Source organism: Bos indicus x Bos taurus, chromosome 23 (assembly GCF_003369695.1).
Source record: "Bos indicus x Bos taurus breed Angus x Brahman F1 hybrid chromosome 23, Bos_hybrid_MaternalHap_v2.0, whole genome shotgun sequence".
Taxonomy (NCBI): domain Eukaryota; kingdom Metazoa; phylum Chordata; class Mammalia; order Artiodactyla; family Bovidae; genus Bos; species Bos indicus x Bos taurus.
In genome coordinates, this window is record NC_040098.1 from 26599106 (window position 1) to 26614429 (window position 15324).

The following is a 15324-nucleotide window of genomic DNA, read 5'->3' on the forward strand; positions in this document are numbered from 1 at the left end:
GAATTTTCTCTTTTGGATCATGGTTTTTTTTTTTCCCATACTTAAATTTATATTTGAAGTTATGTACTGTAATATTCTAGTATGTAATATTATTCTTTCACAAGTGTATTCACGCTTATTTTATTTAGCTTAAAATTTTTCCAATTGTGGTAAAATACACACAAAATTAATCATTTTAGTCATTTTAGAGTGTCTAATTCTTGTTGTTTTTACTAAAAGGGAACCAAAAACCATAAACAGTTTTTAGGGCTTTATTCAGACTCTGATTTTACAGTTTCTTGAAGAGAGACATCTCAATGGCAGAATGCAAAACGGGAAAGATGCTATTACTAAGATGAGAAAGATATGTAATTGCTGAAATGATGTCTCAAATCTGAATTCAATTAAGATTAGGAAGGAATATAATCAAAGTGTATTTAATTTTCCTATCCATTAAAGTTTTAAGGAAAAGAATAAAGTGTCCAAGACATCGGTATTTTTCCCATTCACAATACGTGCAACCATCATTAGTATTCAGTTCCAGAATATTTTCATCCAAAAGGAAACTCCATCACCATTAAGCAGTCATACCCATTTGCCCCTCCCTCCAGCCTGTAGTCCACCTTGTTTCTATAAATTTGCCTGTACTGGATATTTCATATAATTGGAGTCATAAAATACTTTGCATAGACTTTTGGTGTGTCTGTAATTTTTTTTTTTTTACTTAGTATGGTGTTTTTAAAGTTCATCCACGTTGTCAAATATTCCAGTACTTCATTCCCACCTTTTTTTCATTAAAAGATTTTATTTTTTAAGAGTTTTTTTTCCAAGTTTACAGCAAAATTGAGTGGAAAATCCAGAGTATTCCCATATCCCTCCCCTCTCACCCTTTAGTTTCCTCTATTATCAACAATTTGCATTGGTGTGGTGCATATGTTACAACATATGAACCGAAATTGATACAGTACTTTCAACTAAAGTCTAGGGTTTGCTTATGTGTCATACACACACACACATGCACACACACACTCACACACACACACATAGGCTTTCCCGGTAGCTCAGAGGTAAAAGAATCTGCCTACAATGTAGGAGCCACAGAGGATGAGGGTTCAGTCCCTGGGTGGGGAAGATCCCCTGGAGGAGGGCATGGCAACCTACTCTAGTATTCTTGCCTGGAGAATCCCATGGACACAGGAGCCTGGTGGGCTACAGTCCATAGGGTCTCAGAGTCAGATACAACTGAAGTGACTTAGCGCACAGACACACACACAAATATGTGTGTGTGTGTGTGACAACAGTAAAATATCCCAAACTGAACCCATTGTCCTTCCTGTTCCATGCCACACTTTCAATATCATTGTACTCGTTCTGTTGCTACCCCCACATATCTTCATCCAGCACAACCATTTGACTATGCCTATTAATATATTCCCCACCTTTCCTTTGCCTCTGTCTTGCTTGTTATTCAAGCCCTTCGTTTTTTGTAAGTAAAGTTAATATTCTGGGCTCTGAGTTTATTCTTCTTAGATTCAAATACTGACTGCCACTTAGTGGCTGTGTGTTAGGGAAATTTTGCTGTGGAGATGTACCTTCCAAGAGAGACTGTTAAAGGGACTTGCCACTTAAAGATCTACTGTAAGGGCAGAAAAATTTAAGGGGTCTAAGTTGATCTCTTCTACTGTCAGAAAGAGAAGGTTGATTTGATAGGAGAAACTTGTATTTTGTATTCTTAAAGAAGTAGACTTTGTAATAAATAGCTGGAGAAGGCTTAGGTTCATTAAAGGTAAAGGGAAAACCCTCAAAAGTAGGAAGAACTGTGTCAGAAAGAAACAAAAAAGCCAGTATTAACAATAACTTTTTCTTCATGAAGGCTGAAGATGTTTCTTCATTCCTTTGACGATTTTTTTTTCTCTGAAAATAATAAATTGCAACATTCATTTCTTTTTTATTCACATACAATTCTGAACTTGCTGATCAGTAAGAACTTGTTTAAAGGAGGGGAGAGGGACTTTTCTTCATTCCTTTGACAATTTTTTTTTCTCTGAAAATAATAAATTGCAACATTCATTTCTTTTTTATTCACATACAATTCTGAACTTGCTGATCAGTAAGAACTTGTTTAAAGGAGGGGAGAGGGACTCTTCCTTCCCAGAAGGCTTGGTCTCCTGTTGAAATTGTTTTACAGCTGTTTATCAATCTTCTCCACACCTTGGCAAAGTCCAACTTTAGGAGCTGATGGACACTAAAGCCTAAAGAAAGGACAAGCTGAGCCAATACCTATAAAAGATTTGAGTAGATTTCTGTATCTCCAACAGTAATATTCAACTGGTACCCTCCCCTTTAAACATCACTTCCAACTCCTTGGCTTCCCAGATGGCTCAGTGGTCAAGAATCTGCCTGCCAATGCAGAAGATGCAGGAGATGTCAGTTTGATACCTGGGTCAGAAAGATCCCCTAGAGAAGGGAATGGCAACCCACTCCAGTATTCTTGCCTGTGAAATTCCATGGCAAAGAAGTCTGGTTGCCTGCAGTCCCTGTGGTCACAAAAGAGCTGGACATGACTTAACAACTAAAGAGCAACAACAACCCTCCTCCATATTTGATAACAAAAATAGTGACAACAGAGATTTTCACTTTACATGTAGCTTTAAACATCTTTACTTCAAAACACAATAAGTACTAGAACTTAAGAAAGGCCCATATGTTTGCTTGGAGTTTCCTTGTAACAAATCATTGCTGCCCACATCAAGTACTTCCCCAAAGATAACACTAGAGGAAATTCCCCCAGACATTTTAGCTGTCCATTTCTCTTTCTCCCTCTATCTCTCTTTGAAAGGGGGTAGTTTATACCTAATGAGAATGACCTACTCTTCAAGAAGGACAGCTTTCTTGGACAACATACCTGTAAGAAGCCTGAGCAGAGGCAGCGGAGGTGCTGACATTCACTTCTTATAACAGAGAGTTAGCTTCTTGGGGGACACTACTGCTTAAATGAGTTAGAGAGGTCTTTGGAGAAGAGTCAGGACAATTCTCAGGGTGATCTGAAGTTGAGCAGATGGTTAAAGATGCACCAGTACCGCGAAGGCTAAAATAAGGAAAAAGCGTCCCACAGAAGGTGACGCCAGTAAAAGAATAGATGTGGGACCCATCGGCCATGTTATAAAAGGACAGGTTCCCAACTTCCCAGTCCAGGAAAACTCCTATCCTGCGGGGCTGCTGCCTAAGTGATGGAGAGTTTTTCTGGGAGTTGGGAAATATGACTTTTCCTTCCTCGTGTACCAAAACCCAAAAATTCTTATCTGGACTTTCTACAAACCAGCCCTCTCTCTTCGCTGTCTCTGAGCAAATGCCCAGAGCATATCGAGTTGTAGATCCAGCTTCTGTCCTCGTATTTACTTCTACCTCCCAGTATTGTCTCTCCGTGTCCCTCTGGGTGAAGGACTTATCTCCCAGAACACTGAAGATGGCTTCAGAAACCGCTTGATCTTCGTGTGTTGAGGCATCACCATTCTGGGAAACATTATTTTTTAAAGAAATGTGTTGCTTGTTCTCAGATAAGACGAGGTTGGGGTGAGCTGTTTTCGGATCCAGAGTGAAAGCCGCTGCAGGTATGGAGAGGAAAATAAAGGTCATTCCACAGTGGAGACTGGTTGGCTTTAGGAAAGATGCAAATTATGGGAAAGGGAGGATGGATAAAAATGAGAAAAATGGAAGATTAGGTAAAACAACATATGTTCTCTCCTATGTTCATTCACAGGAGACATGTGATGTGTAGATCATAGAAGGCCAGGAATGAATGGGACCTTGGGTAACCATGTGTTCCAGACAGGCTGAGAATGCTTAACCAAGAAAATCCCCAGGGTTATGTATTTCAAGTTGGGGCTTCTCTAACCTCCTGCTAATGCCAGTTGCTTTACTGCTTGCTCTTAATAATTAAGACATGTCTTATTTCCAATCACAATGTACTCACCTTCATTTAAGTTTCTTTGGGGTCATTTTTCTGTGAGATTAGGTAATAACTGGGCCATCTATAGTACTTATCTTACACTCTTATTATACTTTAAATGGTTGAAATCCCAGGCTCTGTGGTCAGAAAGATCTGAATTTTATAATTACTCTGCTTTTAGTATTGGCGATCTTGAAGTTACTTTGCTTCTCTCGGCCCCACTTTAATCTCATGAAGGTGTACATAATTATGATGCCTCAGCACAGAACTACTGTGAGAAGACAATGAGATAATATGCAGAGAACTTAGTACTATATTTTGTCCACTTGGTAAATTTTAGCTTCTGATGGTTATAGTAACACTATAGTAATAGTATTAATAGTGTAATTCTAGTAGTAAGGAGTCTGCTTCTGGTCAAACCAAACATCTTCAATAATTAAAATTTTTCTCATAAGAATGTATATGGGAATGATTAGAATATATTTTAATTTTTGGAGGATTAAATTAACTAGGCAATGTTTGTGGATACAGGGATATTCAGAGTGAATAGCAAGCAGTAGAAGTAGAGAGTTGTGATTTTGGGAAGATTCTAAGATGGTCAGGGCCCATTTTCCACTTGCACTGAGATGCAACAAGCCCTTCTCTGTCTCAGACGGAGTACACAGCAGGCTTCCTTCTGATTGAACTACTCTCTTTGACATGAATAGATCAATAGCAGCACTTAAGTCTCAGAATAAATATAAATTCCTCAAGGGAATTCCTTGAATCCACCATTTTTTCTCATGGCAATCTCTTATTCCTTCATAATGCATCACAGTTTGTACGTGCACTTTCCCATAAAGTCAGAGACCAAATCCACTTTATTTACTAGGCACTAAATGAATAGTTGTATAATTTAATGCTGAATGAGTGAATAATGTCAGAATGGTAAGAAATCTGGTAACATTTCTGTGTTAGATTGAAGTGAGAGCCATGAAATGAATAACCAGTTAAGTATTGTTGGGAGTTTATACAAATACTTTCTCAATTGTATAGAAGAGGTTAAGTGAGACAAATAATAGTAAAGTAACTCACCTGCTTTGAACTGTTCCTTCCTCCAGTCTAAAAAGGAAAAACAAAATTCAGATGGAAGAATATGCCAAGTTCATGTCCTCTGAACTAGTGAGAAGCTTCTCCCTTTATCCCCTTGTGTCTTTTTGGACTCCTAGATTCAAAATAAAATCTCCCGAGGATAGCTCCTACCTGAAAAATGCTCTGAAAATGCCTCACGAAGTACCTGAAGTACCCGAAGTACCTGAAGCCCCAAGACAATATCAGTTACTCACCAGCATATAACTCAGCTTTTCTCCAGTCTGAAATAAAACAAAGGCATTAGAGTCTCCCATTTATAGCAATGTCACTTCAGAAAGTGAAAATCTGAGGGTTTACCATAGTACAGTATATTGTGTTCATGATCTCAATGACAATTCTGATGTACTTATCTTCTTTTACATCTCCAGTTTTATTTCTCACATTTTTCACATTCTACATCTATGATAAAATACGCAGGTTCATTTTTTTTTTTTAGTTGGGGAGAAAGAAAAGGTAGGCTTAAGTTTTGAGAATATATTGGAAAGCCTAAAATTTTGTGTGCTGCCTTGATACTCTTGAGCTTTACAGGGTTCCAAATGCCTAACTGTGAGTTCTCCTGCTCTAGCTCAGATGGTAAAGAATCTGCCTACAGTGCAGGAAACCCAGGTTTGATTCCTGGATCAGAAAGATCCTCTGGAGAAGGAAATGGCAACCAACTCCAGCATTCTTGCCTGGGAAATCCCGTGGACAGAGGAGCATGGCTGGCTACAGTCCATGGGATCACAGAGTCAGACACAACTTAGCGACTAAACAAGAAATGACAACCTGCTCTCAGTAGACAGGTCCTCTAGCCATCAGGAAAGTCTCCCCTCTCAGCTAATTTCCCTGTTGGCCAAAACAGCTGAACCCCACCTGATCTTCAACCTAATGAATTTTACCTCACTGTCAGCCTGCACAATTAATCAAACAAGCCAATTACATACTTCCACAGAAACAGGATCACCTCATCCTCTTGTGACTACAAAACCTGCCTCCCACAGACCTTGCTGTACTCGTTCCGCTCTCAACTGCGACCTCCAGGTGCTCCGGCATGGCACATGGTGTCTTTCTCTCCCAGGATGCGAATATATATGTGAGGATATACGTGCTTAAAAACCTGCTGTTATTTGTCCAGTGTTGGATATCATGTGGTTGACCATTTTATACTGTTTAGGGAAGCAGGTCCCTCTCTCACTAACAAGGTAAATAGAAGGCAACCAGAAGAAAAGGGTCGACGAGAGGGTTTCCCCAACTGTAACAACAGTATAACTCACCTTGCTGATATAACTCTTTCCTTCTGGCTGAAAAGGAATAATAGTCTGTGAGATGCCAGACATACAGCATACAGTAAGGACTCTATCTCCTACTTTAGAGCAATGAAGATGGAAAACTTACCAAGCTCTCTCTTAAATGATTCTAAAAAGGAAAAAAAAATGGGTTTAACAGAAAATATTTTTTAGACTATGTTATTAAGCCCAGATTCTAAATGCTACTTCCATGTATCTAGAACAAAAAAAATCCTTTGAGAATTATCATTATGACCATTAAAAAAATAAGCTCTATCTATGCCTATACCAGTGATCTTTCCTTCTCCAATGGACTCAATTATAATATTTTTTTCCTCAGGAAGTTCTTGAGCTCCATGTTTTGTTGGAGGTCTTGGGGCTCTGACTCATTCTTACACATATCTCTGCATTCCCCAAGGATGCCATCCACGTGCACAGCCATGCTAACAGATATATAAAGTCACACATCCCCACCAAGTCTGATGCCCAGTTTTACCTTTAGATGTACTTTCTTTCTTCTTTTCTTCCTCGACTTTTGATAGCTTCTTCTTCCCCTGTCGTTCTTTCCAGGCCAAATATACAATAGCACCAGCTGAAACCCCAAGTATCACCAAAGTCACAGCAAATGCTGCCTTCCAAGGAGAGGGCCTAGGGAAGAAGGATTCTGACACAGGATCCCCAAAACCTGGTTAAAAACATACACCAAGCAAGCCTATCCCATCCCATGTGCTAAATATCGCTTCCTTGTGTGTGTGAGTGTGTTTAGACACTCAGTCATGTCTGACTCTTTGCAACCCTATGGTCTGGAGCCCCGAGGCTCCTCTGTCCATGGGATTTCTCAGGCAAGAATACTAGAGTGGGTTGCCATTTCCTCCCTCCAGGGAATCTTCCCAATCCAGGGATCAAACACACATCTCCCGTGTCTCCGATTTGCAGGTGATTTTTTACCCACTGAACCATCAGGGAAGCCCATATCCCTTCCTTACTCCTCTTCTATCTCCCAAATGAGCAGCACGGACCTGGGATAAAAATGGTTTCCGCTTGCTCTTGTCCAAAGAAGGGGTTCTTCATGGAACAGGACATTTGTGTCGTTGAGCTGTCTCTCACAATGAGGGATGCCTCAATCTGAAACAAGCCATCATCATCTTGTGTCTCGTCCTCAGAGACAGATGGGATCTTCTTTCCCTTCACATCTTCCCATTGTACTTCAGGCTGGGGAAACCATCCCTTGCCTGTGCACTTCAACCTTATTCCTCCATCTTCTGGACCCACCAAGAAAACACGAGGACCAGAACCTATACCTGGAGAGGAGAGTCATTCATCTGAGACTTGGAGAGTTTTTGTCCAGATGTCCCTCATATTTCACAGCTACACCAGTGGAGAAAGATGGACAAAGCACTATAGTTCTCAGTGGATGGAAGGGGGTTCTTTTCTTTTCCCATGAGATCAATGGTTATCTGAAGCTTAAAAGGTAAAAGAGCATTGAAGCTGATTCTGGGACTTATACCAATGTCTGTCATATCTCCTCTATACAAGCATATCTGCAATTGGCCATAGAAGGATAATAGGGAAGGAGCAGAGTAAGATCCATTGATGTTAAATTCTTTCAGAAAAAGATTACTGTATCTATATCACATGTCTATTTCATCTGCTGCTTAAATTGAGACTTCTCATAGTCACTTCCTTAAATAATTTCCTTTCCTTTCTTTCTTCCTCTGAGTAAGGCTTACCTAAAAGATGAAGTTAACAAGGTAAAGTGAGTCCATGAAAGAGTCAAGATGTTTTAACTTTTCCATTCTCAGTCCTTTCTTTTCTTTCCACTCCTCCTCCTCTTCTTCAGTTCTGCATGGGCAGGGTCTACTAGTAGGTTCACATAACCAACACCCGTGTTAAAATATAACACTACCAGAATACTAGATGAATCCACCATGTCTTTGATAATGATGACTGTCCTGACTTCTAAGACTATGTATTATTTTTCTTTATAAAACTTGATATCATAAAATATGGCTCCACCATGGCTGGCTCAGTCCTATTCAACAAACTGCTTCTAAAAGATTGGACCTGTCTTCATACCCAGAAGTCAATAAACTAACAGGAAAGGTACTGAAAAATGCTGTCATTTGCATGAGGTTACTTCTGTAACTATGAAAGCTTTGACCTCTTACTGGGCGGATATTAAAGTGAGATCCCAGTAACACGGCTCAGGAGAGTTTGTCACCCTTTCCTTCAAGACCTAATGGATTAGACTTTTCCACTAAAGTTATAGACAAAGAAGAGGATAAAATGCGTGTATAGATAGTTTGACAAGTAGTATTAAATGAGAGTATTAATTTAAGGTAAACCTAACATATTCAAAGAATGAGAAAAACTTTACAACCAGAAAGACACTATGTTTGTCTTGGCAGAGAGTATAAAGCTTTAGAGATGGAAATACCAAAGAAATAGACAGATAAATCATTATAACCAGATAGAAAATTTAGACTTACACTAGTTACCCATAAGAAGTTTATGGGAAGCAATGTACTGTACATCTGGATGGAGATTTCATACACTGTTCACTATTGGTATGGAGATAAGTGAATAGATACATTACAAAAAAATATTTTGAACTTATCATGAAATTTTATATCAAAAATATCTTTCTACAGATGTGAGATCTAAATGTAAAAGCAAAACAAACAAAAAAGAGAGAGATGAACTACTACAACTACATTCAATGAGCTAGATAGGAAGATCTCAAACATAATGGTGAACAAAAAACAAAACAACCACAACAAAGCAGACATAAAAGAGTCCATGTATATGAAATTAAAAAAACAAGCACGACGAAGCAGCCTCTCAATCTACTCTGTCAAACCCTCATTTCCTCCAAACAGTGCTAGCGGGACTGGACCACTAACATTTCCAGTTAAGCCTCTGTCCTTCACAGTAGCCAGCTGGGATTCTCATCTCTGGGAGTAATGGTACATTTTGCTAATCACGGTGCTTTACCTCAAAATATGTGAGGAGAGACATAGAGGGAAGTAAATGATATATTTTTATGATAGATATTTATGGAAATCATTTATTTTTAAAGTACATCTTAATAAATGCATAAATAGATTAAGATGACTTGAGGTTTAAATTCAGTGCCTAGGATGTTGACACCTCCAAGGATACCTACTTGTTGCCTTTTGTTCACCATCCTCCTCCCCTAATCACATACAGAACACTTACATTTCCCTTACAGTGATCTGTATTTTCTGATAATTACTCACCTATCACCTTTAGCTCCAAAACGGCTTCTTCGAAATCAGTTCCTTTTTTAAAAAAGCACTTGTACATTCCATTGTCTGAGACCCGGAGGCTGTGGATTCTCACAGCTACTCTTCCCTCGGTGATGTAGTCTTTCACCAACTCGGCTCTCCCTTTGAAATCTACTAGTTGTTCTCCCACCTGCTCCATTCCATTCTGATACACAAAGACAGCCTCTGAGAACTGATTGCGAAACCACCGGATCTCCATATTCTCCACATTCATGGCTGGGTACACACGGCAGGGCAGCACTGTGTCTGCACCCAGCATGGCCACGATGGGTTCTGAGGGGCCAGTCACTGAAAAGGAATCTGTGGAATGGAGTCACAAGTGAAAAGAATATTGCAATACCCTGCCTGTGCCTTTTAGAGCACAGCATCATCGCAGGTCCCAGAGACCCATGGGCATTCTCTCTCTCATTAACACAGCAATAATTTGTCACACATATTCAGGCTGAAGATGGCAGTGAACAAGACAAGGAAGATTTCCACCCTTGTGGAGCTCACAGTCAACAGAGCGATTGTGTATTAAACAGATTATTTTTAAATTGCAATGGTAGTAATGGAGGAAGGTGAAGGAGTGCTGGAAAATCATGAAGCTAGAGTTTTGGCAGATCTTGGGCATCAGAAATGCGTTCCTCCAGAAATTGAGATCCAAATGAATTAGAAGGCAACAGAAAAGAAATTCTACCTGGTCCTAATCTCTAAAATAATAGTGATTTATCTGCCCTTATGTATGGGCAAATGCATTATTGTATCAAAGTAAAAGATTTGGAATTAACCTAGGTCTATAGAAGACACAGCAGAGTGGTTTAATGATTCTACTCAGAGGGTAAGAGAATCCAGGTATATAAAATATTCTCACCTGAGCCCCTCATGGACATCTGGAAAAGCAGGATCAGAAAGAGGTCTCTTAGCAGAGAGAAGACCGGGGAGCACACCATCTTCTCCAGAGTAGAGAACAGTATAACATTGACGGGGTCCTGAAAATAGCTGGAGTAAAGATAAAAATGGGACCCACGAGGTAAAAAAGATTACAGCTAAGTGGTTCACAGGACTTCTAAGAAATGGCCTCCTGAAACCCTAGTGTCTCTCTCAGGGACCATCAGGGAAGCCTTTGACGTTCACAAAAGAGGGCCTTTTGTTTCCCCTTTTCCCAGAAAACAGTCTTTACTTCAACTGCCATGCTCTGATGTGATAAATCTGACCACAGTCTCTCTAAACCCCTCTGAAGAAGAATCAGAGGGGTTTAGAGAGATGGAAAGACAGAGAAAAAGCAGTGAGCAACCACTGAGAGAGATGGCTTGAGCATAAACATTGCTCTGGCCTCGACAGATTTTCTCACCATACATTCCTATATGATGAAAGAGCAGATACAACTTGGCTTGTCCCCTGTCTACCCCCAGGGTCTTTGACCAGATTCTCTCACTTCCCTCCCTCTCGCCCATCACCAAGAAAATGTACTACTCACACAGACTGTTCACGTCTTCTAAGTTCTTCTTAGGGGGATGAAGGCATCCTGGAAGTTCTCACTGACGCTGCCACAGGCACCAGGAATCCATGCTCTTTGTCGTCCCTCCAGGTGCCCCTCTGTGGGCTGCCTGCAGGTGTGTCCTGTGATACTTGCTCCAAGATGCCAGGGGAAGACCAGACGTTAGAAACCTTGGGGTCCTGAAGGAAGCCTTAGGTTTTTTTTTTTTAAGGTTTCAGAGAACTAGAAGAAAGATGGCCCCTGCTCAGGAAATTCTCAGCAGTGCGATTCTCCTCTATCTTGCCAACATATTCAAAACTGAAAGCCAAATAAGATAAGAAAAGAGAACTTTGACCTTGCATGAAATAAATCCATCTAATAATTGCACACTTCCAAGGAAAGGGTCAAAATCCAGAGATTTCTTTTTCTCTAAGAGTGTATTTATCCAGGCTGCTGCTGCTGCTGCTGCTGCAAGTCGCTTCAGTCGTGTCCGACTCTGTATGACCCCATAGACGGCAGCCCATCAGGCTCCCCCGTCTCTGGGATTCTCCAGGCAAGAACACTGGAGTGGGTTGCCATTTCCTTCTCTGATGCATGAAAGTGAAAAGTGAAAGTGAAGTCATTCAGTCGTGTCCAACTCTTAGCGACCCCAGGGACTGCAGCCTACCAGGCTCCTCCATCCATGGGATTTTCCAGGCAAGAGTACTGGAGTGGGGTGCCATTGCCTTCAAAACATAAATATTAGAACTTGACTGGCTGAGTTAAAATCTTGGTAAGGTCACATACAAGATCATGGTTTTGATCAAGTTACATAAGCTTTCTGTGTGCCTCAGTTTTCTCATCTGAAAATGGGTTTAATAATAGTACCTACCCTAAGCTGTCATGAGGATTACATGAATTAATATATGTAAACCACTTAGAAGAGGATCAGTAACTTTTACGTTCTGCTGTGTGGCTACATAATTGATTTGTGTTTTGAAGATCCTTCAAATCCTACAAGTTTTAGAATAATTGCCTTTCTTGCCTAGAATGACAGACATTCTGAGTTAGAGTCTGAAAAAAATTTAAAAACTCTAAATTACATTTTTGATATTCTGGATATAAGATTGAACATCTCTGTATGGATTGTAAGAGATATAGTAACACGAAATAAACAAGTATAAACCAGACATGGGGCTTCCCTGATAGCTCAGCTGGTAAAGAATCTGCCTGCAATGCAGGGGACCTGGGTTCGACCCCTGGGTTGGGAAGAGCCCCTGGAGAAGAGAAAGGCTACCCACTCCATTATTCTGGTTTGAAGAATTTCGTGGACTCTCTAGTCCATATGTTCACAAAGAGTCAGACACCACTGAGCGAATTTCACTTTCCCTTTCACAAACCAGACATAGCCTAACAAAGTTTTAAATATGGCAATATTAATTTTAAAATAAAAATAAAGTTCAGAGAGAAATCATTCGGAGAAATGAGATGACCCCTTCAAAGAGTGACATTCATCATGAGCACATAACTTCCAAGGACTGCATGGTGCTAACAGCCTACAGCAGAATTAAAAAATGCAAAATCAGTTTGGAACTCAAAATAGTTTATAACCACAATTAATCAGAAATGAACAGAACCATTCCAGAACATATAAATGAAGTTAGAGAGGTTTTACATACTATAACAACTATGCCACATAAAATCTTTTACTTTTTGACTTGGTGAGATTTAATAATTTCTTTCAGTTTTTAATGAATAGAAATCCATTAGTAGAACGACCCAGTATGACACTCACCTAACTCCGTCTTCCACTGTGCTTAGAGTGCCAAGCCGCCCCCAGATCTATCTATAAAATTAATACCAAATTATCTGCTTCTCCCAAGTATTCTCTTTGAAACTTGCTTAAGTATCTAATCTCACTAGAGATTTGGATTTGCATTTCCTAAATAGGCAGGGGTTTGACATGAGTATGAATAATGCTATCATACTTTTGGAACACGATTAAAATGTATAAAGGCACTGCTGCAGGAAAACCATGCAGTCATCATGGAGGCAAATACTCTATTGGAAGAAAGTATCAGAAAAAGGAGATTAAGTCACCCCATGATTCCTCCATTTCTACGTGACTAATGTCAGGACATGCATGTGTGCTCAGTCTTGAAGTTGTGCCCAACTTTTGTGACCCTGTGGACTGTAGCCCCCAGGCTCTTCTGTCCATGGGATTTTCCAGGCAAGAACATTGGAGTGGGTTGCCATTCCTCCTCCAGGGGACTTTCCCCACCCAGGGATCAAATCCAAGTCTCCTGAGTCTCTTGCATCGGCAGGAGGATACTTTACCACTGAGCCACCTAGGAAGCCCATACTGCCAGAACACATTTGCTAAATCTCCTATCTTTCACTTTACTCCAAGTCAGATAACAAAGAGTGGGAGTAAACAACTACGGGATGTCGCCCAGCAGTATTTGTACCTTTTCCCCTCTCCAAGCCCTTGTGTTCAACCTGCAACCTTCACTTCTCTTATATAAGAGAAGTTTTATAAGAAAAAAGAAGCAACTTCTGATTCCTTGCTTGTCCAGAATTTTCTTTTACACTTAATGCTAGTTTTGTTGTTTAGAAAATTCTAGTTTCTACTCAGGAAAGTGATGAAATAAAATTTATATTTTAAAGCAGGACAAGGAAATTTAAGCACAAAATTCTCTATTTGTCTGTTTGGGTCTCTTTCCTGCCCCTGTAATATGTACTGTGCTTCTGCATTGTACATTAACAAGACCTCCTCAAAGGTGAGAATGCTGGCTTGACTATATGATAATTTTTTTCCTTTATTCTAATACTAGCAATGTAACTTCTTAAAAGAACAGCATTCTTTCCTGACTCTGTAAGGAATCGTGGAGACTTGCTACTTGCTTTGTACATGCTTACCTGGACTAGCTCTGGTGAACTTTCATGTAAGATGTCAGTATGTCATTTTGATGACAATATTTTGTCTTAAAAATGTGTGCGGTGGTGCCTCCAATTAAAATAAATAAATTTATATTAAAAAAAAAGCACATGGGGGAAAAAAAAATGTGTACGGTGTACTTTCAACTTCTAACAGGTGGGAGAGTTCTCAGAGCTTCTGAATCTGTCTCTGAATTATAATCCTCAGTTGACTTGAATGAAATTCTCCCTTTGTTTTTTTCACTTGATTGTTAATTGAATTTCTGTCGACAAAAATGAAGACTCCATTCAACTGTTTTCTAGTAATTACTATTGAATGACATGTATGATGGAATCTGATTTTTTTTTTCTTTTGTACATAACAAATTTTTCTGCACCCTGGAACTTTGAGGTTTTGTGTTTTGTTTAGTTGTTTGTTTGTAACTCTAAAACATTACAAGAATTCATGTATAAATGACTCTTCTTCTCTAGTAGTCAGCTTTTTGTGAAGTACCCTTCCTTCTGATTCTTGCCCCTTATCTTTTCATCTTGGGAAACATTCTGGGTGAATGCTGAAGTTCTGGGTGGATTTGCTCAACCTAAATTTCCTAATTTTTAAATCTTTTTGATTTTAAGTACCACATAATAACTCCCTTTTTCTAACCCAATATTTTGATCTTCAGCAGTGTCTACGGGGTCACACAGAGTCAGACAAGACTGAAGCGACTTAGCAGCAGCAGCAGCAGCAGCAGCAGTGTCTACTCAGAACTGACACCTCCATTTGTTTTCTATTTAAAGACAATTTTTCATTCCCAAGAATGCTGATTGTTTCTCTAATACTTTATCTCCTATGAATGAATCTTCCTAATATGCTTCATATTTGCATTAAAGATTTTTATATACACACATTATTCTTTAGCTTTTTAAGTTAGAGAAACCTGAAAATTAGAAAGAACCAAAATTATAGACAGAAACACTTTTATTTGCTCCACTCAGAAATACATATATCTGAGTGGAAATATTATTATTTTGCTGTGATTTTTCTATTTTTTGCAAACAAGCAAGATCATACTGTTCACACTGTTTTAAAAACTTCTCTTTAAAATTAATAATGCCTTGTAGCTCTTTCCCTCTCTCTCCCTTTTCACCTTTCTCTCTTAAACACACAAATGCTGGTATGTATTCAATGTAATTACCTCTAAATATTCTTCACAGATTAATTGGCTCAAACAATTCTCTATAATTGGGAAAAATGCCTAAATATGTATGTGAATTTTTAAAATTTACTTTTTTCTAACTGTTGGAAATGTATATTAGTCTATCTACATTTTGAGATAG

At 39.3% G+C, this 15324-nt stretch overlaps 1 protein-coding gene across 1 annotated transcript; it reads right to left on the reverse strand.

Annotated features, from left to right (window-relative positions):
- Nucleotides 1-2609: 2609 nt before the first annotated feature.
- Nucleotides 2610-11393, reverse strand: LOC113881532 (butyrophilin subfamily 1 member A1-like). Its single transcript, XM_027524544.1, has 10 exons — nucleotides 11092-11393; nucleotides 10486-10613; nucleotides 9585-9932; nucleotides 7344-7625; nucleotides 6821-6988; nucleotides 6434-6454; nucleotides 6313-6339; nucleotides 5254-5280; nucleotides 5003-5029; nucleotides 2610-3584 (listed from the first exon to the last, which is right to left on the reverse strand). Exons 2-10 carry the CDS (start codon nucleotides 10562-10564, stop codon nucleotides 2932-2934), a joined length of 1632 nt encoding a protein of 543 aa, XP_027380345.1. The 5' UTR covers nucleotides 10565-10613; nucleotides 11092-11393; the 3' UTR covers nucleotides 2610-2931.
- Between the last annotated feature and the right edge of the window lie 3931 nt (nucleotides 11394-15324).